General features: G+C 32.1%; 4 protein-coding genes across 4 annotated transcripts; 2 read left to right on the top strand and 2 right to left on the bottom strand.

Annotated features, from left to right (window-relative positions):
* Nucleotides 1-1,407: 1,407 nt before the first annotated feature.
* Nucleotides 1,408-5,419, bottom strand: LOC124823899 (Pentatricopeptide repeat (PPR) superfamily protein). Its single transcript, XM_088092159.1, has 3 exons — nucleotides 5,276-5,419; nucleotides 4,738-5,108; nucleotides 1,408-4,223 (listed from the first exon to the last, which is right to left on the bottom strand). The coding sequence occupies exon 3, from the start codon at nucleotides 4,166-4,168 to the stop codon at nucleotides 1,814-1,816; it is 2,355 nt and encodes a 784-aa protein (XP_087948285.1). The 5' UTR covers nucleotides 4,169-4,223; nucleotides 4,738-5,108; nucleotides 5,276-5,419; the 3' UTR covers nucleotides 1,408-1,813.
* A 1,011-nt stretch (nucleotides 5,420-6,430) lies between these two features.
* LOC124823892 (non-specific lipid transfer protein GPI-anchored 16-like) lies at nucleotides 6,431-7,457 on the bottom strand. The gene is made up of 4 exons (XM_047296203.2): nucleotides 7,118-7,457; nucleotides 7,004-7,030; nucleotides 6,877-6,930; nucleotides 6,431-6,763 (listed from the first exon to the last, which is right to left on the bottom strand). The coding sequence occupies exons 1-4, from the start codon at nucleotides 7,455-7,457 to the stop codon at nucleotides 6,555-6,557; spliced, it is 630 nt and encodes a 209-aa protein (XP_047152159.2). The 3' UTR covers nucleotides 6,431-6,554.
* Nucleotides 7,458-12,612: 5,155 nt separating this feature from the next.
* On the top strand, nucleotides 12,613-13,731 carry LOC124823891 (non-specific lipid transfer protein GPI-anchored 5-like). Its single transcript, XM_047296200.2, has 3 exons — nucleotides 12,613-13,101; nucleotides 13,181-13,237; nucleotides 13,425-13,731. The coding sequence occupies exons 1-3, from the start codon at nucleotides 12,771-12,773 to the stop codon at nucleotides 13,598-13,600; spliced, it is 564 nt and encodes a 187-aa protein (XP_047152156.1). The 5' UTR covers nucleotides 12,613-12,770; the 3' UTR covers nucleotides 13,601-13,731.
* Nucleotides 13,732-17,530: 3,799 nt separating this feature from the next.
* LOC124823898 (Galactose oxidase/kelch repeat superfamily protein) lies at nucleotides 17,531-21,589 on the top strand. The gene is made up of 2 exons (XM_047296210.2): nucleotides 17,531-17,746; nucleotides 20,248-21,589. Exon 2 carries the CDS (start codon nucleotides 20,323-20,325, stop codon nucleotides 21,358-21,360), a length of 1,038 nt encoding a protein of 345 aa, XP_047152166.1. The 5' UTR covers nucleotides 17,531-17,746; nucleotides 20,248-20,322; the 3' UTR covers nucleotides 21,361-21,589.
* Nucleotides 21,590-23,455: the final 1,866 nt, after the last annotated feature.

The following is a 23,455-nucleotide window of genomic DNA, read 5'->3' as shown; positions in this document are numbered from 1 at the left end:
ACAACACATGTGTTTTGCTTTTTATAAATCCCTGGCATTTTTATATATTATTATACTAGCATTATAACTAGTTACAAAAAAATTGGTCAAGCATGTTAACCTCATCACGAGTTTTTTTTGGCTCTTAATGATAAAATAGCAGAGTATGAAATTGACCTAAACATGTTATATTAACATCACAGTAACACATTCAGATCAAAAACAGCGGAAGAAAAAATGAAAGAATAATGTGCGTACCTCCTGCCATTGCAATTTTGTAAATCTAAACACAAGACAGCTTTGTTTTCTAAACCTTGACTCACTCAAACTCGATGGTGTGTTTTTCTGAATAGAGGAGTAGGCTTAGTGATCAAAACTGAGAGTAACCCATTCCCTTATATAAAGTCTGGCCATCACAGGTTTCAAAATAAATGGGCTTTACGTTTAAAAATTAATAACTGCTCTATAACCTCTATGCAGTTAAAAGCATAAAAATAATGGCTTAATGGACCACTTTATGTTCCTTAAAAATAGGAACTGAAAATGCTATAATATTTATTTTATATTTAAAATAATGCTAACACTTAAATCAATTCAATGGAAGTAAAAAAGAATATAAAGCAACTGTTCCTAAACACGTTAAGTTCGTTATTCTTGGTAATTGCCCAATTATTGGACTTTGTTTTGCAGCTAATATTAATTAAATTTCGATTACGTCATTGTCAAATGCTAGTTTGTTTTGTTCGTCAAATCAACACATCAAAAGCATCCTAATGACTGCAGTTTAAAGAGGCAACACCTTCAATAAGAAACAACTAAAAAAAGATAAAGAAAAAGTGTTTTGGCTCCCTACTTTTTTCCTTTTTCTAGCAGTAGGTGTTGCCTCACCTTAATAAATTTTGAACTAACTTAATTGAGATGAGTTTGTTGCATAAATAAGTGTTTGATTTCACTGTATTTCAAGCACGACCGTATCTCAGTTTTTTATAGTTTGAGAGTGAACTTTCCGGTAATTTATAGTACATATACACACGTGTGTGTAGTTCTTTTTTTCTAATTAGATACTCCTCTTAATACTTTTTACAAAGAAAAAATATATGAAAAGAATAAAAAACCTTGAGATAGGGTACATGTTACTGATATAAATGGAGAAAAACGTAAATTGTAAAAAGTTATTGAAGAAAATTGATGTTAAAATAGTATTAGTCTTTCTACAATTTTGCTGTGAAAAAATGTCAGTGGCATGTTTCAGCAAGTGATATCATTGTTGGAGTAAGATAGTGGTTCATTCTGTTCAGGAATTGTCTTCCTATGGCCCATTTTTTTATGCTTGCCCGTGCAGTGCAGGAAAAACCTCTTGTTTTCCCCATCCTGCTACTGTTATTAATGTTATTATCCGGTTTATGATGTATAGCTGAGCCCAGCATGTACTACAAATTACAATCACGCAAGTTCTGTTCATTTCATTGCTTGTCACAACCGTGTTGTGTCAGAAATCAGAATTCACAAATAACAATGTTCTCAGCGGAGCATGTGTTTGTCCCATTGACAAAATACATCAACAAATATTTATGGCCATCAGTTATGTAAGCATGAAAGTATGTGCCACACCATCTTCTATTTGTTGCCTTAAAATAATGGAACTGAAGATGTGTAACTTAAATTTTCTACACAAAATAAGATGTTGGTTTATTCACATTGGCAATACATTAGTGTTAAACCTTCAAACCTGAGAGGAGATAGAACAAAAATTATACAGCCACAAGTTATGAAGTTGATCGTTTGGATTTTGAAACTTGCAAGAGCTAGTGCCTTGATTTGGTTTAAACTTTCATCAAGTCAAGCCTATCCACCTTTTAAAAGCCAGGACTGCTTCCCTTTTGCTTAGTTGGGATTCTGTCTGAAATTTCGGAGCCTTCCCTTTGTAAAGTGATTTATGGTATTTCAAGAACAGCATTCGGTACTTGTATTTGTCAATAAACATGTTTCCTTTTTCCATCATGGTCACAACTTCATTGGCTCGAACGAAGAATCCACCCCTTACAAACGTATACAACACAGAATCAAGAAGTTCCTGATCAAACGTCATGGAGACAGAAGAAGCAAGACCTTTCATCTCACCCCACAGCTCTGTCACTTCTTGATATTTTCCTCCAGTGGCAGCATACCCTGTGACCATAGAATGGAAAGTTTGAGCATTTGGTAAGTGGCCTAAGCTTCTCATTTTCTTTAGAGCCTTTTCTGCATCTTGCATCAGTCTCTTCTTGCAAAAAAAGTGGATTACATTATTCCAGTCATGCACTCCACAGTCCACTTTCTGCCCTTCCTTGATTTCCTGTAACAGCTTGGTCATTAGCCCAGCTTCTTCAGTATCCGCTCCCTCTTTAGCCATCATGCCAGAGTTTTGTTGAGTGACTCTTGGAATTCTAGCCTCTTTCCTCTCTTTAAAAAGTTGGAGTGCACCCTGTGTGTCTTGCTGGAGAACTCTGGATTGGATCATTGCCTCATAAGAGCTTGAGTCAAGCTGGATACCAGCTATCTTAGCATCTCTCAGAAGCGATGTGACATCTGCCACCCTATTCGCCCTGCAATATGCTTTCAAAAGAGAGGAGTATACAGATGAACCAGTTCTAACTCCGGCTAGACGCATTTCATCCAGGAGATCATGTGCTTGGTCCAGCCATCCAAGTGAGATGCACGCGTTAATAACATGAACCAAAGCTGAATTGTCATTGGAAAATGGAGAATCTTCTCTTTCTGCCTTGAGAAGAAATACAGCTAAATCTTTGGTCTTGCCAGCTTCTAGCATAGCTTTAACTAATTTTACATAAATTGTTTCAGTTGGCTGCAATATACCATGCTTGGTTGTGATCAAGTCCACCCGCATCTGCAACTTTGATAATAAAGAATCAAGTATAGCTTTGGACTCTGCCTCAAGCTTTGAGAAGTTCCTATCTTTAGAGAACTCCTCATAAGATAATACAGCACTTGAATTTGACCTGTTATTTTGTAAACTATCTAAATCTTTAATCTTGTTCAAACTATGGACAGAAGCCAATTCCGGAGAACGGTTATGGTCAATTCCATCGGCATTCATCATAAATTTGGCAGCTGCAAGAGAATTTCTTGCTTCCTTTGCTTTCCTAAGCATTTCCAAAACCATGTTTGATGCAGAATCTAGATCCCCAAATCTCAAATGGCATGTCAATAAACAATTATAGAAATGTCGAAACTGTAAATCAGTTAGATTTGGGGCTTCCTCTATGTGCCTTTGCAGCTTCTTGAGCTCTTCCCTTCGCCCATTTCTCTCGTATACACGTGCCATTATTATCAGTAAGTGTGCATCTGCTTTGACACCAATTCGAGGCATCATATCCAGAAGCTGTTCTGCCTTCCTAGATGACTCAAATAGGAGGCACCCTGCCAAAGCAATGCTAAAAGCAGCACTGTTTGGCTTCATGGCTATCAAAGGTGCATTGCTCTTTTTACGCGGATCTATTCTATTGTTCTGGAATAAATAACCTATTTCAAGAATCAACTCCGCAGCAAGGTAACTTCCTTCTGCTGTTTGTGACATGTGCGCTAAAACTGCAGACCAAGCAGTGACTGAGGGAAAATGCTCCATATCTATCATCTTTCTTAAAATGGTTGATGCTGGAACTGGTAGTCTGGCTTTTGCAAGGCCAAAGCTGAGGTAGATAAGTACATCCTTTTCCAACAAATCTTGTCTACCTTTCTCAATAGCACGTTCTACCAACTCATAAGCCTTTCCTAGCAATTTCGTATCAAGGCTGTCCACATAGCTTGTTACAAGCTTACTGATGACTGATTTTCTGGGAAACCCCTCCATGTGCATATGCTGCTCCAATAATTTCCACGAATAATCTAATTGATTCAAATCGATAGCATTTTGTATCTCCAAACTAACTTTGGCAGGGTCTTGAGCATGAACCAGGATTCTTTCAGCCACACTAGAGAAATATAGTCCTTGAAGAGAAAATTTATTCCCTGATCCCAGTAGAAATGCTGATGAACTTGATTTAACTAAACAAGAGACAGCCGACTTAACAATATACCTGACACTTTTGCCACTGGAAACTTGGGCTGTTCTATAATTGCAATTAGCAACCATGACACTTAAAACCAAAGGGATATCAGGCCCTGTTTTGAGCTTTCTCACTCCAAGCATCTTCAACTATAAGCAATTTTGGGAAGATGAATTTAAGAACGAAATCAATAAAAACCTGCACAATCACAGTATCCGTTGGTAAACAAAATGGATAATAAATGTTACACTAAATAATACAAACAAATCAGAGTTATGCTCAAAAGGTGGAATGAGTATTGTTGAAACTTAGTTTCAACAAGAGGAGTCTAGTAAAACAAAAACAAAAGCAGGTTTAGAAGTGCATCATTGTAACAGCCAAAAATAAAATTGAAAATTCAGAATTATTACAATTGTAAGTAGATAAAACATCTTCAGAAAACCGATATAATTATACAGGTTAAAATGGAAGTCTAAAACTTGTGACACAAACATTAAAACTTTCTTTGGCATCATTCCTTAAGCACTTTTCACAAACTACAAAGTTATTACAAAGAAAGAAAAGAGTCGACAGACATGAACAACGGCAGAAACCCGATAAAAGTTTGAAAGTTGGTACTGTCATCACTATAAATCATAAAAGAAGTGAATATAATCTCATAAACTAAGTGGGTCGCTAGTAAGTGGGGAAAATGTAAGAATTAATGTCTCACCAGGATATGAGTAAGTTGTTGATGCCCATGATTTCATTTCATTTGATAAACAGAAAACAGCGACCAGCAACCACTTGGTTTGTTGTTCACTGCTCAGCTCTGCTCTGCCCATCAACACACAAAAGCCAACCATGAAACCACCGTACCCGGCTTCGATCTGCCACCGTGGAGGGAGGCTAAGCCCTGAATCAATCAATCAACGCCCTTGCTTTGGGTTTTAGTTTTATGGGTCAATGTAACTCGGTCCATTTCACTTTAAAGAAGCAGGTGAAAAGCGTCGAGACAACAGTTTGAAGAAGCAGCATTTTCGTTACTTGACAACGTTGTCAGTGGAAATACATCTATCTATCTTCAATGAAGAGACTTTCCCTCTTTAGCAGAGAGTAACGAAGGAGAAGAGTGTCAGAATCATTGCGGAGAATATAAACAGAGTAACATTAAATTCAAAGAAATGGTTGGATTCTTTTATCAAATAGTTGGTGCTCAAGAGTCAAAACACACATGATAACCCAATGCGAGCAAACCAATCCTTACTTACTCTGTTTTGGGGTTCGAAACGCGGAAAAATTATTGAATTAAAGCTTCGAAATTGTGAGCAAGAGCTATCCACCGAGGAAAGCGAACTTTTCTTTCTCCTCCTCACTCTGTGGCATCCCCGTAAACCTTTTGGTTCATCAATGCAGAAAATGAGAAAAATCCCAAAAGCTATTAGGTGAAATATTTGGGTTTTAAATAATTTTTTAGTGAAGGGTACTTAAGTCATCTCACTATAGTTATGGTGGTGCAGAAAAAAACTTGGGGTGCAGGAAAAAATCCCCCCAAAAGTGTTTAAATTTATATATAAGATCATTTTTGTCTAAAATGTTTAAACCTATACAAAATTGTAAACTTACAATTAAAATAAAAAAAATCATTTAAACAAATCCTTCACTGTTAGCAATATTAATTAACTTTCGTTCTATAGTTGAAATAAGAATTGTCTTATATGTTTCATTTTGTGCATCTCTTTTGGCCATCATAAATTTTAATCAAATATTTGTAAAAAAAAATCTGAAAATTCATATATAGAATTGTAAACGCACATGTCTTTTGTTTGCTTAGTTTCCAAAAATTAAAACATTCAACACCTTTGAAGCTCTTGTCTTTGTTATACTATACGAGAAATCGTATGGGTTTTTGACTCTCATTTTTTGTTCAACATTAATGATTTAAAATTTTATATTAATTGAAAATTTTGTTTGGTCTTATAAAGAGTACTTACTTAACAAATTCCTTCATTAAATAGAATTTCCTAAAACAACAAGTTTTATTTTTTATATGTATATACACTTATTTGTTTCAAATCAAATTATCTAATCCAAATTTAAAATTTAAAATAAAAAATCAATTAATTAACTCAACCAAAATATTTAAAAAAATAAAAACATTAAATAAAATAATTCAAATTTAAATATTTCATTTTTTTATAAAATCTTAAGATTCTGTCCGAAACACCACCTGAATCATCTCTATACCTTGTTCATATCCGATACCTTGTTCATATCCGATTTCTGAAACTTGTTGCAGCAGTGGTAATTTGGCTAAGATTGATGAGTCACATAAACATGCAGACGATGAAACGATCAAGAAATCGGACATTGTGTCGCTTAAAGTATCCAAAATTGAAACCATGCATGAAATGAGACCGTGAAGTTTCAATCTTTCATTACTATTTACTAGAACATTATTATTTGTATGAATAAGCAGAAACATAGAGAAAGCAGGTTGTGCAGAGTGATTGGATTAGGGTTTTGGTGTTATTCATTGTACAATAAAAATTAGGAATAGAGGCACAAAAGCACGATTCCTACGAGAAAATCATAAGGTGGTGATGAGAGAAAAGATGAACGAGATGGCGAAGGAAGTGGAGTCAACACTGGTCTGATCTGTGGAATTCTACTTCTACTGGGTGCTTCTGCTTCCGCCGGAACTGACGCCGCCGACAATTGAACTTTCTGATATTTCTCTTCTTCAACCATTTTTGAATCTGCTATAAACTTCTCTTATAAATTAGTGTACAAACCAATTTTCGTTACTTTCCAAATTTAAAAAGCAGTAGCATTATATTCATGTCTTTTGTTAAGGCCAATTTTCACGAACCTTGTGGGCTTAAGGGTGATAGGGTTGGAGCGTTCGACCCAAGAACTGCAGGACCTAACAAAAAATAATATATATTTAGAAACCGAGGAAGGTATAAATTTTGATAATCTGGGAAAATGCAAAATACCTGGAGCTGGCAAAGGAGAAGCAGAAGCTGCGAAAAGAAGAGTATTAGAATGTAATTTGATAATGAGAAATGAAAATGGGAAAGCTAAAGCTTGTGAGTGTAACAGATGCAAACCTTTGCACTGCAAAGGAAGTCCATTGATGTTGCATGCTTGTGAAAATGAGAGGGCAAGGGTGAGGGGTAGTTGGAAAAATGGAGCATTGGCAGAGAGCAGAAAGCAAGCACAGTTGGTGTTGGTGTTCATCAAAGACCTCAGTGAATCACAACACGTACTTGGTGGCTTTAAACCATTATTATTAGTGCTTCCTGTGATGATGTTGGCGCATGGTGTGATACTGTTCATCATAGAGGTTGTGCAAGAACTGCTAACTTGTCCGGTAACCGAATTTACTGAACCCACTATGAGAGCTGTCAGAATCACTCCTATTTGAAAAGCCATGAGGGATGAGAGCATCAATATATCTTAGATGAAGGAGATTGTGTTTGATTAAACCAGTATGTATATATATATATATATATATATATATATATATATATATATATATATATATATATATATATATATATATATATACACACACACACGACAATGGAGCATAGGTAGATGTGAGAATGATAAAGGAGTTCAACTAACTTGACTAACATTTACTCTCTCAAGAATATTCCTGTCATTTGCGCAACTTGTTACAGGCTTGCAATTTGGTGTGGTTGGCTAGAAGAATTTGCAAAGCTTCATGGAAATTTTATTTTAGGAATTTTGGATTAGAACATCATTCACACACTGCTCACAATGTTTTTTTTTAATATATTGCATGAATTTTTATTTACAAAATAAATCAAATTTAAATGTTTCCACAATTCTTCCATATGTTTCGTTTACATGTTTTTATGATAATATTGTTTATGTATTATAAGTTGTACAACAAATACATATTTAAATTAGGGGTATCAAAGTCAATCAATTTAAGTAATTTGATAGGATTCTTTAACACGTAAAAAAATAAGATAATATGGATGTTGTAAAAACTCACAAAAACACAATTGATTTTTGAAACGTACGAGATCCTACTATTAAATATTTATTTGAGGTGTTGTGGAAATCTTATAGGATATAATAAAAACTTCTCGAATATTTTGAAGATCATAAAACTAGCTAGAAACTATAATAATAAATAACCTATGATATTAGAGAAGAAGAAAACAAATATGAGACAAAAAGAGAGAATGAACTAGATGTATGTGTTCTCTTTCGAAAGAGAATGAGGTTCTATTTATAATAAAGAGGAGGTGGGTTCAAAACCCATCAACCAACAATTGAAAACTCTTGCATGTAACATATTGAAACTTGTGAAGGAGGGTATAGAATTTGCATCTAACGTCCTACAAAATATCACACGACCATTTGAATCCGTAACAAAACCGAAGATTGTAGAGTAGTAATATTTTATTTTGTGATATATTTTTTTTGGCTTAATTACCTACTTAGTCCCTATATTAGGAGGTAATTAAGCCTATTATTTTTATAACAACCCCACACATCATAAAATCAAACGAAAGAATGAAAGAAGAAAATTATGGACCTTATATAGAATGTAATGCATCAGATATGGTATACTAAATTATATGAATCAGTCCTAGATTGAGAAACCTAACACACAAAGGTTGAGTTATCATCACTTGTTCGTGTTTCAAGTGACTTAAGTCTCATTCTCCTCAATGTTTCTAATATATCATGTTTCTTTTTAGGGATTTAGTTAGAGAAGCTACTAGATTTCGTTATAACTTCACATAGTTAATGGAAATAATTTCACTCTTTAGTAGTTGTTTCACTATGTTTCAATTGTATATGTCTATTATTTTCACTGTAATTCTTTTTTTTAGCTATAGCTATTTTCAATTAACAATCATAATATATTGACATAAATGGGGTTGGTTTCATTTCTAGTAAAATGTTTGCTAAGAAGTTTTTCAACCACTCAGCTTCACTACCAACCATTTCCAGAGCAACAAACACATGTTTTACTGTTGATCTTACAATAATGTTTTTCTGTCGAATCTTCATGTATTCGCACCACGCCAAGTATGAATACATAACCATTAATGAAATTTGTCTCATCAAAATCAGATATTTAGTTAGCATCACTATATCTTTTTAGTACTGCAAGAAATCCACTATATTTAATGACATAATCTATTGAACCTCTTAGGTATCTCATAAGTCTTTCAAGTGTATCCCAATATTCCTGATTAGAAAGTGTTGGTGCACTAGATGTTGAAGGTAAGGAATTGCCACAACTTATGTATATTTCACGTGAAAAACAATCTGGATATCCACACCATGAATGCTTTGGTAAGAACAAAAATTTGATATTGTATTGTTTAGTTCTAATAGATCGAAATATTAGAAACTATTTTTGAACTCTTCTTCTGTTGTGTATCCTTTAAAGGTTTGAATTTTTGTTGTGCTTATGAATGCACCATTCATGTTGAATTTGGATTGTGAACAAGGTAATAAGAGAAACTATGTGCTTTTTAATGGACCTCAACCTTGGGAAGAAGTTGTGCTATGTTCAATTTCTACAAAGATTTGATGGTCACCATGATAGATATGCTAATCGCAACTTTGTGTTCTTTGATGTAAGACCATTTTTCTAAAAACTAATTTCACAAATATGTGCAAATTTCATCTTATTGGCTCATTTTGAACGATTTCTATTCAATATTGCTTTCATTATAGATAATTGCGAAAGTGCTTGACAGGATTTAAGGTCTAATATATGTTGGTATTGAAACTGTGTTCAATAGGGAGACATTGTACGATTATGATCCATTAGTGTCTTAAGAAAAGACCAAAGATGCATTGTGAATGTAGGTCATCATGATTGTTTTTGTTATGGTGGTTCAAGAAAGTCCAAGTCAAAAAAAGAATCAGGAAAAAGGTATCTTCAATGTATTCTCCAAGAACAAAAACAAACAAAAAAAATAATTGGAAAAGACTATGTTAGAAAAGGGCCAGGATCCATGTTTGATCTTGAACAAGATGGGTAGATTTATGAGTTAGTCACAAAAGATATTTTGTCTGGATTCAAGATGGATTGTAAAGATGGAAATCACTATATTTAATTTTACTTTATTTTATATAACAATATTTAGTTTTAGTTTCAAAATATTTGATTGTGTATTTTATTATTAAAACCTTTTTATGATAATAAAATAATTTCAATAATAATAAAAAATTAAAATGATTTTTTTTGTCTCAACTCGTATTTAAAATATAATATAAGTAGTTAGATAATGTTCATGTGTGCATTATGCACACATACTATTTGATTGAGTATTTTATTATTAAATCATTTTTATGATAATCAAATAATTTTAAAAATATAAAAAAATAAAATGATTTTTAATTCCAACGATTTAAAAAAACCCTAATAAATAACATGGGTTTCGGAAACTCCAGAATGACTGTTTTAGAGAACTTTAACAACGACTCTAACAAATCCTAACAAGTAGCGAAAATTTTGAAAAACCTCACAAATAGTAATAATTTTGAAAAATCTCACAAATAGTAATAATTTTGTAAAACCTTCACAAATAACGATGGTTTTGAAAAATCCTACAAATAATGACAGCTGATCAAAACTGTCAATAATTATTTATTAATACTTTTTTTCTTATTGCTTTCATAATCGCAAATAATGTATTTATCACGAAAAATAACCTCACATAAAATTCGAGATTTGTATATAATGTATCATATATTATTAACATAAATTTTGCTCAATGTCACGTGTTATCACTATAACTTTGTACATGCACAAACAAAAAGAAGACAAAAAAAAAATTTAAGAGAAAATAAAAACACACTAAAAAAAATAATCGGATTCGATAATTATCATATTTTATATCCTCTTCTAAACATCTATTAAAGAAAAGATAAGAAACTATCTCAAAAATATTAAAAAGAAACTTAAATATTTTAAAAAGATGAAATATTTGAAATTTCAAAATTAGGAATTATTTGTTCTCTATTTAATTTAATTTTTTTTCTTGTAAGCTTATAAAATAAGTTCTTACATATGTGGTACTAAAAAATCATTAATTATAATGGTGAATATAAATGCTAAAAATCTCCATTTTAGAACGTCATGTGAGTCCTGTTGAACAGAATGGAGGTACATAGTTTTTTTTTATGAAGATTGAGTGTTGGACACAGTTAAATTGAAATTGGCCATAGGAACTAAAAAGATAAAAACTAATAATTTCGAAACAATTTGTCATCAATCAAGTTAGGAACAATCGTGATTAGAAAACTTCAATGCTTAAGCAAAAGTAAAATATTAGTATGCATTGAAGGTTTATTTTCTTAGAAAATGATAGATGTAAATGCTAAAGTTTTAGTTAGAAAATCAATTAGTGACAAGACTCTTCAAGAAATTAGGGATAATAAAACTGTATAATCAGTCCAATCTGTCTCTAATTTGAAAATAAAAAGTCGGTCAAGTTGTTTCATCAAATGAAGCAAATTGAACATTTTGCTCTGCTTTACGTAAAAGTGAGTTGGTAGGCAAATACACTAATTAGTCAAAAACTAAAAAATTAATCTATTTATTATATAAAATTAATTTAAATAGGTAAATTTAATTAAAAAATTAAAATATATTATAGTGTAGTCTAAAGAGTTTTCAATATTATTAAAAAAATTAAGTTTACACTTGCAATAATAACAAATATACTTATTATTACTATTTTAAAAAACATTAAAATCTTAAAAAAACTAACTAATTCATAACTTTGAATTTAAAATTTAGTGCATATACTTTCTAAATTTTTGGAAAAAGAAGATATGCTACTATTTTTCCTCTCGTTAGTGTGGTCCTCTTGGTTTTGCAAGGATAATAAGATGAACCACAACATGGCGAGTTAAATCATATAGTTCAATCATCATTTCTTCAATGAATTACTTCAACGGCTCATTAATCCATACAATTCCGCCATCAAAAAACTTATATTAATTTTTCCTAATCACAAATATTTTTCTACACGTAGAAATAGGGTTTTTATGATATGATTTGTTTTAAAAAAATAAAAATAAAATTATAGATTGTCTGTTAAAAAAGTATAAAAAATAATATATAGGGAGAAGTTGGTCATTTTGTTTGATGGGATTACTTCCCCAAAAGAGAAGGATTAAAAATCATCTAGATTCCACTTACATTGGGCTAATGTAATTTGTTTTCCTCCCGCAATGAAGCCTTCTCTTTTGTTTGAATTATTTTGTAGCTATTCTTGGCGTGACCATCTTTGCATCATAGATTGGAAGTAGAAAGATGGAAAAGTTGTTGGACAAAAGAGTCCATGTTTGACGCCCATGCCCACAACATGCCTTCTCTTCTAAGCATTGGTTTTTGTTGTTATTCAATGTCCCTTTAAGATTTTAAGTAGCAATTATTGCACCAAAAGCACACACACTAATTCCACTACAAATCATTCTCAAAAGAAAACCATCATCAATAAGGGACATGGCAACAAAGGAAAGATAAGAAGCATTGAACGACACATAGGGAAACTTTATTAAATCAAAAATGGTAAAGTTCCAATCAGAAAACTAACAAAGAATCTGCTGCCTATGCAAAGTAAAAAAGTTATTTCCCTGCTGCACAAGCTATCCAGCTGCCACTCTTTAACTCACTTTTTCTCACAATAAGTCATTCTCTTCCTTCCTACTTTCCCCCCTCAGAAACCCATTTCATCATATCATCATCCAATGGCATCCAGAAGGATTAAGATGCTGCTAAGGTTGTGCCTTGTGGTGGTTCTTTGGGGTGGCACATTGGCTCAATCTCAATCAAGTTGCACCAATGTCTTCATAAGTCTTGCTCCCTGCCTTGACTATGTAACAGGAAATGCCTCAAACCCTTCTTCTTCTTGCTGCTCTCAACTTGCCTATGTGGTGAGTTCTCAACCACTGTGCCTGTGTGAGGTTGTTAGCGGTGCTGCTTCAACAATTGCTGCAAGTTTCAACATCAATCAGACTCGGGCTTTGGCTCTCCCCACTTCTTGCAACATTCAGACACCTCCTCTTACCACCTGCACTGGTACCACTTCATCACCTTTTTCATTACGTATATTACATATATGTCAAAACCTCACCTTCTTATTATCTCATCATTTCAGGCTCAGCCTCTTCCTCACCAGCTTTTTCCGTTTCAAACTTTCCCAACTCCCCTTCAGGTTCCATACACACAGATTCCCATGCTTATCTTGTTATTTTCTTCAATCAAATTACTACAGACTTGATTTTTCAACACCAGATATGAATGCAATACAGAATACAGTCTTTGTTTCTTTTTCTCTCAGTTTCGTTTTTTCTTCTTTATGACTTCTACAGTTGATTTGACAGAGTACCTTTTTGGCACAGGGATTGGATCCAACACTGTTTCATCAGCGACCGGAAGCAGTACGATTGTCGGTGGTTCATCTCACGGAAATTCAAGTTCCACTTATAAATTATCATGTTCTTGGTTTCTGATGTTTGTCCTTGCAACCACTTTGACTTTCACCTTCACGAGTACCACATCGCTCAACATCTTCTAAATCTTCTTATTATATATCCTTTACAGCTTCCTGCTTCCCCACTTATATTGTATTACAATGTCCATTGTGCCTTATCAAAGTTAGGATTAGCTTCCCCTCTCTACTTTTAATTATTTCTATTTTCCTTCTAACTCTGTCTTCTACTTCAAGTTGGTTTTCTTTCATTTATTCGTAAAATTGCAATGTATATACTTTTCTCAAAGTGAATCTCGAAACTATACCATTTGCAAAATCTTCACATAATTGACCATATTCTTATAAAATAGGCTTTAGTATAATTTATTTGGTAATCTTACATCGGTGTAGTTGTCTCATTATATGTTATTACATAACTGGTAAAATGAAAATAACAACTTTCTTTTGTAAAAGTCTATTATAACAATTTTCTTCTTAATTTCTTCGATTCATTAAAGAGCTCAATGTAGAATCTGTTTCTTTTAAAAAAAAAATTATTTTAACATGTAAACAATTTACTTTTATTAATTTTAATTTTAGATATTTATATAAATAATATATGTTATTTTTTATATTTGATATGTAATCTACAATTTTAATAAAAAGTAATATGAAAAAGGCATTATAAATTACAATTTTATATGAAAGAGAAAAAAAACAAAACTTTTGATTTTAAAATTCAAAAATATTACAATTTTTAAAATATAATCAAAGACAAAACAGAAACGAAGAATGATATTCGCAAAAGTTTTCCATTATTTTTTTTGTAATACACTTATTGTTACATATGTAAAAGAATTATAGTTCTAAAACTTAAAATGCTAAAAAATAAAAATATAATAAAAGATGAAATAAGAATATGAATTATATAACTCTACACATTCACAAATCTCCCTTATTGTAGTTTTAACAGAATTACAGCTTTAAAATTCAAAATGTTAGAATTATATAGGTTTAATGTCTCAGTAGGTCCCTATTTTTGTTCAGAATTTGAAATAGGTCCCTTTATTTTTTGGCGTCTCAATTGGGTCCTTATTTTTGTTAATTTGATGCAAATAAATTCTTTCCGTCAATTTTATCAAACGGCGTTAATGAATGTGTGACGTGGCCTGAGGACAGTATTGACACGTGTAAGGCCACGTCACACATTCATTAACGTCGTTTGATGAAATTGACGGAAATGATTTATTTGCATCAAATTAACAAAAATAAGGACCCAATTGAGACGCCAAAAAATAAAGGGACCTATTTCAAATTCTGAACAAAAATAAGGACCTATTGAGACATTAAACCAATTATATATAATACATTCAGAAATATTATTCTAGATAAATATAGTTTATTAATAAAACTGAGTATTCGCAATCCTAAAATTTGTAATTTCTATGAAGTTTAGACAATTCAGAGTATCTCTCTTACTTTCAATATAATAATCAAAGTGCTCATCTTTTCATTGTATTTGTCATTTTTCTAATATGTCAAAATTTTACAAGGAAGTTAGTGAATCAAATAATGCTCTGTTTTCCTTTACATTTTCAAACTTCAATAGAAATACAATAAGTACCATCAACTTTACATTTATTCATTCTTTCATATTCATCTTTTATTTCTCCTAAGCCCAATTTTATTTGTTTTTTCTGAATTTATAATTGTTCTTATTATATCTAATAATTTTATATAGTTTAGGAGTTGATATCAAATATAATAAATGTTTTCTTATCGATATCATAGTTAGAGTTAATGATTCGATTCCATGATATTATTAAAGTGAATCATTATACGTATTATCTATTTTAAAGTTTTATTTATCACAGTTTTAATTTTGAAAGACATATAAAAAAATATATTTAAATTATATTTGATTTTGACTATGAAATTATTAGTTATATATTACAACTTAGGTCAAAGAAAAGTTTGTCAAGATAATTCTCTCATATTTTTTTGATATTTTCATGAACAAATTTTTTCGTTCTTAATACATTTTACTTTATTCATTTGTTTTCGTCTCACTATTTTTGGAAATAAAGACATTTTGTTCTTTAAACTTTGTCTTTTAGCAAAATTCTTCAAAACATTTTGATCTTGTCTCATCATTCACATGTTTTTTTGTCTTATTTCTAAAATCATGTAACATGCTCAACTATTAGTATTATTGCACAATGCATAATTGAGAAAAAAAAACTAATTCAATTATATTTGGATGCCAATACTCTTACAAGCATTTCATAGTTAATTATCATGAAAGAGATGTATATTATTTTTCTTAGTTCAGATTTTTTATTTTTAAGTTGAACTTTTTGTCACAAGATTTTAACGAGACATATTTAAACATTTCCGATAACGCATATTTATTAAACTCAGATAATACATCCAAAAGTTACACATGCTACTCGTCAAAAATCATTTCAAAAGTACTTTTGATCTTATTTTATGTTGTATTCTTCTTATACTCTGCAATCATTACAATCACTACAATCACTAAATATAAAGCTAGAGATATATTCCATTTTTTGTATAAATATCAGAGTTTAAATCATGTAGGGTGTTAATAAACATATTTTCCTCCAATCCATTTATAATCACATAATCAATTAAGAGAAAAACATATTTTTAATGTCTAAATAATACCTAAATTTATTCAATTAACATAACGTAACATTTTTAAACAAATTACCTTTCTTAATAATTTTTTTATTTACTAAATATATATTTGTTAACTCTAGTTTCAAATAACCTATTTTATTACTGTAATTTATCAGCGTAATAAAGCTTTATTCATTAAATTATTTTTCAAATGCGGGGGATGATACGTATCGCTACATTAAAAATACAGGGGTGCTCTTATCTTTTAACTTTAAGAATGACGATGAATCCATTCACTTATTCATTGCAATTTTATTTTGTTGTGTTCGCTGTAAAGCAATAGTCTAGGGTTCATCTTACCAACGTTTAATATTTCTTTGTTTTTAAGTTTGAATTATAATACTCCTATTTTTAATATAATTACCCCAAATATCCTCTATTTTTAAAGATTTTTTTTTTTTGTTTTATTTCTCTCACCAGTATACTTAAATACATAATACAATTTTATGTAATAACTAATTATTAGATAGTTTGACGAATACCTTAAACTATCAAACCATATATGATAATGAAAATTACATCGGTAGATATGGAAAAAATACGTATTACCTAATTGAATCAATACTCTGTAATTTTTGTATACTTTATAATGTCTAATCAACATCAGAGACAACTACGAATTAGATAGCAGGAAGCCTAGAAACAATGGGTGCTCACTATACACGCAACATAGAAATATTTTTTAATATCACATCATAATTTAAAAAATAAAAAAGAAATGGTGATATTTTATTGACTGTTATTTTATAAGTTAAGTAAACCGATATTTGAAAACAAAAAAGAGAATAAGCGGTGGATTACCTGGTCCATACGAAATCAAGAGTCAATATCCATTATAATCTAAAATAAAAAGAAGAACACATCGTTGTTGTTGAATTTAGTCTTTATATTTTTTGTTGTCCACGCGCGATTCACATTTCAACCAAACGTGAATAGGAATATAGAACAATTCTCATCATAGTTTGAAGCACGGAAATAAAAACAAAAAGATAATGAAAAAAAAAACATTAATAAATAATAAATAAATAAGTAGAGATTCCAGAAGTTGTGGGGAAGAAAAATGAAAAGGAATTTAGAATATGCGGAGAGTTATTCGTTGGTTTGCTGCAGCAGCACCATAACGAATGAGAGTGGTGAATTGGAGCACGCAAAGGGAAACCTAAATTAATTAAAATTAAATTATTGTATAATATATTAATAATGATTAATTAATAATTAATTTGATTGATAAAATGTAAAATCACAAGGATAACCTAATAGTAGTGAGAAATAAAAAGATATATTGTGAGTATTATCTAGTATGCATATTTGAAAAACAAAACCTAGGGAAGGGGAAGTAACGCAAACAGAAATGCACAGCATTCACATTCATATTCACATTGTTAACTCTTAATTCAGCGTGCCGTTTCCTAAGCTTCCTTTATCTCCATCGCGCTCTCTTTCTCTCTCTCTCTCTCTCTCTCTCTCTCTCTCTCTCTCTCTCTCTCTCTCTCTCTCTCCTCGCAATCTCTCCAATTACCTTTCTTCTTCGCTTCTCTTCGCTGCCAGGTAAATCACCTTCCTCTATCCCTTTTCTTGTCTTTTCTTTTTTCTTTTTTAATTTTTAATTAATTGAGTGAGGGATGATACTTAATTTGCGTTGATTTTGGCTGTGTTTGGAGTTGATCCAATACCCATTGCTCTGTTAGTTTCGAATTTCGTCTCTATTTTGCTTTACCACTTGGCGCAATTACCGTACTTGCTTGTTCCTGTTTTTGTTATTGCACTGTTTTTTTTTCCGAGTGGTGAGAAATGTTAGGGCTGGAATCCCTATTTGAATTGTGTGTTTTGCGTACGCTAAGTGGTTCGTCAATCCGTTACCGGGCCAAGTTTCGTTGTTGGTTTTTCCCATTTGACTTTGTTCATTGCTGTATTCTTTGTAGAACTGAGTTCGGTCTCTTTGTTGCTGCTTCCAATTGAAGACATTTTTCGAAACTTTCAGTTTCTTTTGTTTTGGGTTATGAACTGAAACTGAATTAGAGTTTTTTTTTCGGTCAATTTCATTTTTGAATGTATGTACTTTCTGATACTGATAGGAACGCATTGCATTGTAGTCATATTAGATCATCTTTCCCTTTTTGGCTCTCCCTGCATTGGGCGGTTTTTGTTGTAGATTCTATATTGACTAGTAATATGACCAAAATAATATATACAAGTGAGAGGTAATTTGCTCACAAGAAATTTGTGAGTTTTTCTTCACATATTTGCTATATAGCGTATAATGTCCAGTGATTCAGTGAAATTGATTTGTCCTTTTACATGTAGATATTATTTTTACCTTCGTTTTTTTCTTGGGAGCATCTGCATCCCAAGGTTTATTTTATCGGGTCGTTCATGGTTTTCTTAAATGACAGAAACATTTTGCTCTATTTCGAGACGGATAAGGAGGGTATATAACTGACTTGTTTTTTTTTTTTTTCCATTGTTGGGGTTGGACCTTTGTTAGTGGAAGTTTAATACTAAATTACTCTTCCTTGACCCTTCAGAATATATGTTACTGTATTTAGGTATCATGAAACTTAGATGTGGCAAGCTAATGCAGCTTAGAGGTGGTCTTTGTGACTTTCAATAATAGGTCCAAGGATAGAATGCATAATGTAAACGTCGGGATTTGGGAATGATTTGAGAATTAGTTCCTGCTGGTTAATTAATCATTATAGCATCTGTTGTACCCTTCTATTTCCATAATTGTGTTGAAAATTAGAATCCTTGAGATTGTATTGAATGAAGGGATGTGCCTATTTATTTGAGTGGTCAGTCTATCTTCTTGTGCCTTTTATATTGGCAATCAACACTAGATGATGCTGGGTTGCATTTTTGTGCCTTCCTGTCTCCTTTGTAAATCAGATTTTATCCTCCAATTATCTAAAATGAGATGATCCAACGTCCCTAGTTGTACGCCTGTCAATTTGAGTTAAACTCTAATAGCCAGCCTGGCTCATATATTTCTAGGAGAATAATCAAGCAATAATTTGAAGTCTTTTTAATTCTTCAGAGGGGGTAGACTTTGAAACAGTATTTATATATGTAATTGTTCTGCAAGAGGATTGAAGAGGTTGGTTAAATGTGCATTCATATTAGTTTAAAGACCTTGAGAGAACATGGGATAGTTGCTGCGGCTAAGGGGCTGAAATTGTGAGACATCTTAGAAGGCTATTTTGGCTTAATCTTAAACCGCAGCTTGTCTTTGTTTGACTCTTAGGAAATTCACTTTTATGTGTGGGTCTCCACATTGTCAACAGGACTTTTACCATTAGGTAGAGGGAGAGACCACTGGTCTGAAATCCTATGGGTCAGTGTGTGTTTATGTGTGCGACTCACTTGATCATTTGTATCTTTTCTCCAGTCCTAAAATATAGGTAATTCAATTTTTTAAAAAATCATTTATAAAGGGATCCAAAATTATTCTTAGAAAGTGGAATTTAAGTTTAATTCAACTTTACACAACTAGCTTAGTTAAAAGAGATCTGCACCCACCTATATATTATTCCATAGCCATATCTCTCTAGTTGACACCTTCACACCTAGAACTAGAGATCTCTAGTGTGAGACTTGGAGATTTGATAACGGATAGCACGATAGGCCTGAAAAAATTGACAAAGATAAGCTCTAGATGACTCTTATACCATTTTAGGAAAATAAGTTTTAAACCTAACTCAACTTCATTAAACCAATTTGGTAAGATGAGGTTTGCATCCATTTATGTATTAATTCTTAGTCATATCTATAATCAATGTGAAATCTCTAACAATTATCATAAATTATATGCTACTGCACCTGTTTTCGTTGTTATTCCTGCTGATATTTTATTCACAGAAAGGAAAGTTTATTGTTTTTAATTTGTTCTGATATCCAAGAAAGTCTACCATGGCTTGACAATTTTCATTCAAACTTCTAAATTGAATTTGTATTTCATTAAAATCCTTCTTGCCTTCACATTAGCACTCAATTTGAATTTCCAAAGTATCACTATATTGGTATACATTAATGAATAAATACTGTGATTGCAGGTGCACCTTTTATAGTAACAGAGTCAGAAGTGGAAGGTTATCAGAAATAGATGAAACAGCAGTTATAAATTTATAATGTCTGGACTGATTGAAGGACTTCCTGATGCTGTTGCAATTAGGTGCCTTGCACGGGTTCCTTTCTACCTTCACCCGGTGTTAGAGCTTGTCTCTCGATCTTGGCAAGCAGCTGTTCGAAGCTCTGAACTATTTAGAGCTCGGCAGGAGGTTGGTTCAACTGAGGATCTGTTATGTGTCTGTGCTTATGATCCAGAGAACTTATGGCAGCTGTATGACCCTTTGCGAGATCTCTGGATCAGACTTCCTGTTCTTCCATCAAAGATCAGGCACCTTTCCCACTTTGGTGCAGTTTCCACTGCTGGAAAGTTGTTTGTGATTGGTGGTGGAAGTGATGCTGTTGATCCGTTGACTGGGGACCAAGATGGTTGTTTCGCAACCGATGAAGTCTGGTCATATGACCCTGTAGTCCGACAGTGGGCCCCTCGTGCACCAATGCTTGTCCCACGTTCTATGTTTGCGTGCTGTGTTTTGGAGGGGAAAATTGTTGTAGCCGGGGGCTTCACTAGCTGCAGAAAATCAATATCTCAAGCAGAAATGTATGATCCTGAGAAGGATGTCTGGATTCCAATGCCCGATCTTCATCGCACTCATAATTCGGCCTGTTCAGGAGTAGTGATCGGTGGAAAAGTGCATGTACTGCACAAGGATATGTCAACAGTGCAAGTTTTAGACAATGCAGGGCCCGGGTGGATTGTTGAGGAATGTGCATGGCTTCAGGGTCCGATGGCAGTCGTCCGTGATGCGCTCTATGTGATGAGCCATGGATTAATCCTCAAACAGGACAAAGAAGTGAGAAAAGTTGTGGGTTTCGCATCTGAGTTTCGAAAGAGAATTGGATTTGCAATGGCTGGACTAGGTGATGAGTTATACGTGATTGGAGGCGTCATTGGTCCTGATAGATGGAATTGGGACATTAGGCCATTATCCGAAGTTGATGTTCTCACACTTGGAAATGAGAGACCAACTTGGCGCCAAGCAGCTCCAATGACTTGGTGTCATGGTACTATTCTTGGTTGTACGCTGCTGAGAATTTAGGCTTTCGCATTCTAGGTTGTAGTGTTATTTGTTCTCGCAGGATTTGGATACCTTCGTAGACAAAGAATCAGTCGTTCAATGGTTTCCCTGTTTTGTATGTAAGCCATAATATTTGTCCTTGTTTTTATGTTGATCACATGCAGTAACGAGTTGTGTTTCTGTATCTGTTCTGTTTGTAGTAAAACAGTTAATGATCATCATTAACAAGGCAACAAATCGGTTCTATTGATATTCCTACCTTGAAATTCATCACTTCACTAGGAGAAATAAACTTCATTTAGCTATTCACCTTTTTTCTTTTGTTTGATTGTTTTGATTTTGTTTCTTCCTTTTAAGAAAAGTGAACCATTTCTGACTAACAAAATTTTGGACTGAAGATAATTTGAAGAAGGTAAAGATAATTCAGAATTGACTTTATATGAAACTCGAGAATACTATTGAAGGAGAACTCTTTCACATGATATTAGTTTATCAATATCAAAACAAAAGAGGAAACAACACTGATTTACAATCTGTTAACCGGTTGAAAGTAAATGCTAGCAAGGAAGGAAAAAGGGTAACCATTTCAGGAGGTAGGGTTTCATGCATGGATTGAAACTTACCATCTTGGGTCTCTGATACTGAGTTAGAAGAGGCTTAAAATAAAAGAAGGGAAAACATTCAATTCTCTTAGGTCCTAATTATGATCGGAAAGGATAAAAATGTCTTAATACTTCTTGCGGAAAATTTAAGAAGTTCAAGCCTTATATTTCATTCAATGGATTCAAGTTAGTTTTGAGAGAAAAAGGAAATAAAGATTGAAATATTTGCTTTGTTTGGATAGAAAAAGAATTTAAAAATGAAAATAAATAAAAATTACATTAAATCAAGAAATATTTGAGCGAAAATAAAGAGTTTACTTGTGAGATAAAAATTAAAAAATATATATTATATTTACTTTAATTCTATTTTCATTAAACATTTTTACTTAACTTTTTTGTCATAAACGATTTTTCATAACAAAAACGAGTGGGTTATCTCACTCATTTTATCATCTCCAAAAAAAAAACATGAAAAAGGTAAAAACAAAAATTGTAATATATTGTAAAAGCTCAAATTTAAACATGACTTTTATATTCACAAGTGAGTTAAAATAATTTTAATTTTTTGTTAGATTCTATCCAAATAAGTTTTGTTTCAAATTTGAATTTAAAATCTAAGAACTAGATAGATCCTCCAAACAATTCAAAAGCAACATAAATTAATTGAGATGGTTAGAATTTTTCTATAACTTCTTTGGACTATAGTAATTGTAATATTTTGTTTATGTCAAAAATGAGTAACTATTATGATTCACTTGATGATAGCCAAACATATTTTGGAGACTCAGTTCTTATTAGTGTGGGTCCAATAACTATGTTCATACTAGGATATGTTTAGGATTAATAAATAACAAGAGTAGGTTCTTTTCACACATTGTTTTCTTTTCATTTTCAAAGAGAAAGTAAAAAAAATATATAAGGTGTTGTATATTTGAAAGATAACATACATGTTGTTCATCTCACAACCTTTATTATTATTCTAAATGACATATCCAATTGTGCTTTTGTATTCTAAGTTTATCTTGAATTGGGAAATGTAATATTGGTTGTATGTGGAAAATATATTCCAACAATTGATATCATGTTAGATTTATGATTATTTTATATTATTATGTTTTGTTTTTCTAATTTTCGAAAGATCCTAATTATTAATTTTAGGGTTTTTACTTTTACCGAACCTTATAATAAATTCAGTTTTCCATTGCTCAAGAAATTGTATTGGGTGATGCTACGGAACCTGTGCTTTGGGTTTATCATATTATTTGAGCATGTGGGTGGAATTGCAATTGGAATTTAGTGTGATGCTTTCCTGTAATGAGAATGTGTATGCCTTGATAATGCATGATTGAATTGGTGAACAATTGTTGCATCATTGTATGAATGCATCGCACTCCCTCACGCAGCATGGTGCTTTGCTTTATGGTTTATATCAAACTGCAATTGAATGAATGAATTAATCGATCCTCTGTTACATGAATGAATTAAGTGGTTTGATTGAAAAAATCGAAACCCAT

This window comes from Vigna umbellata, chromosome 5, assembly GCF_029865625.1.
Source record: "Vigna umbellata cultivar VRB3 chromosome 5, Vumbellata_1.0, whole genome shotgun sequence".
Classification (NCBI taxonomy): domain Eukaryota; kingdom Viridiplantae; phylum Streptophyta; class Magnoliopsida; order Fabales; family Fabaceae; genus Vigna; species Vigna umbellata.
The sequence above is the reverse complement of the archived record's forward strand: the minus strand, read 5'-3'. Positions and strand labels throughout refer to the sequence as shown.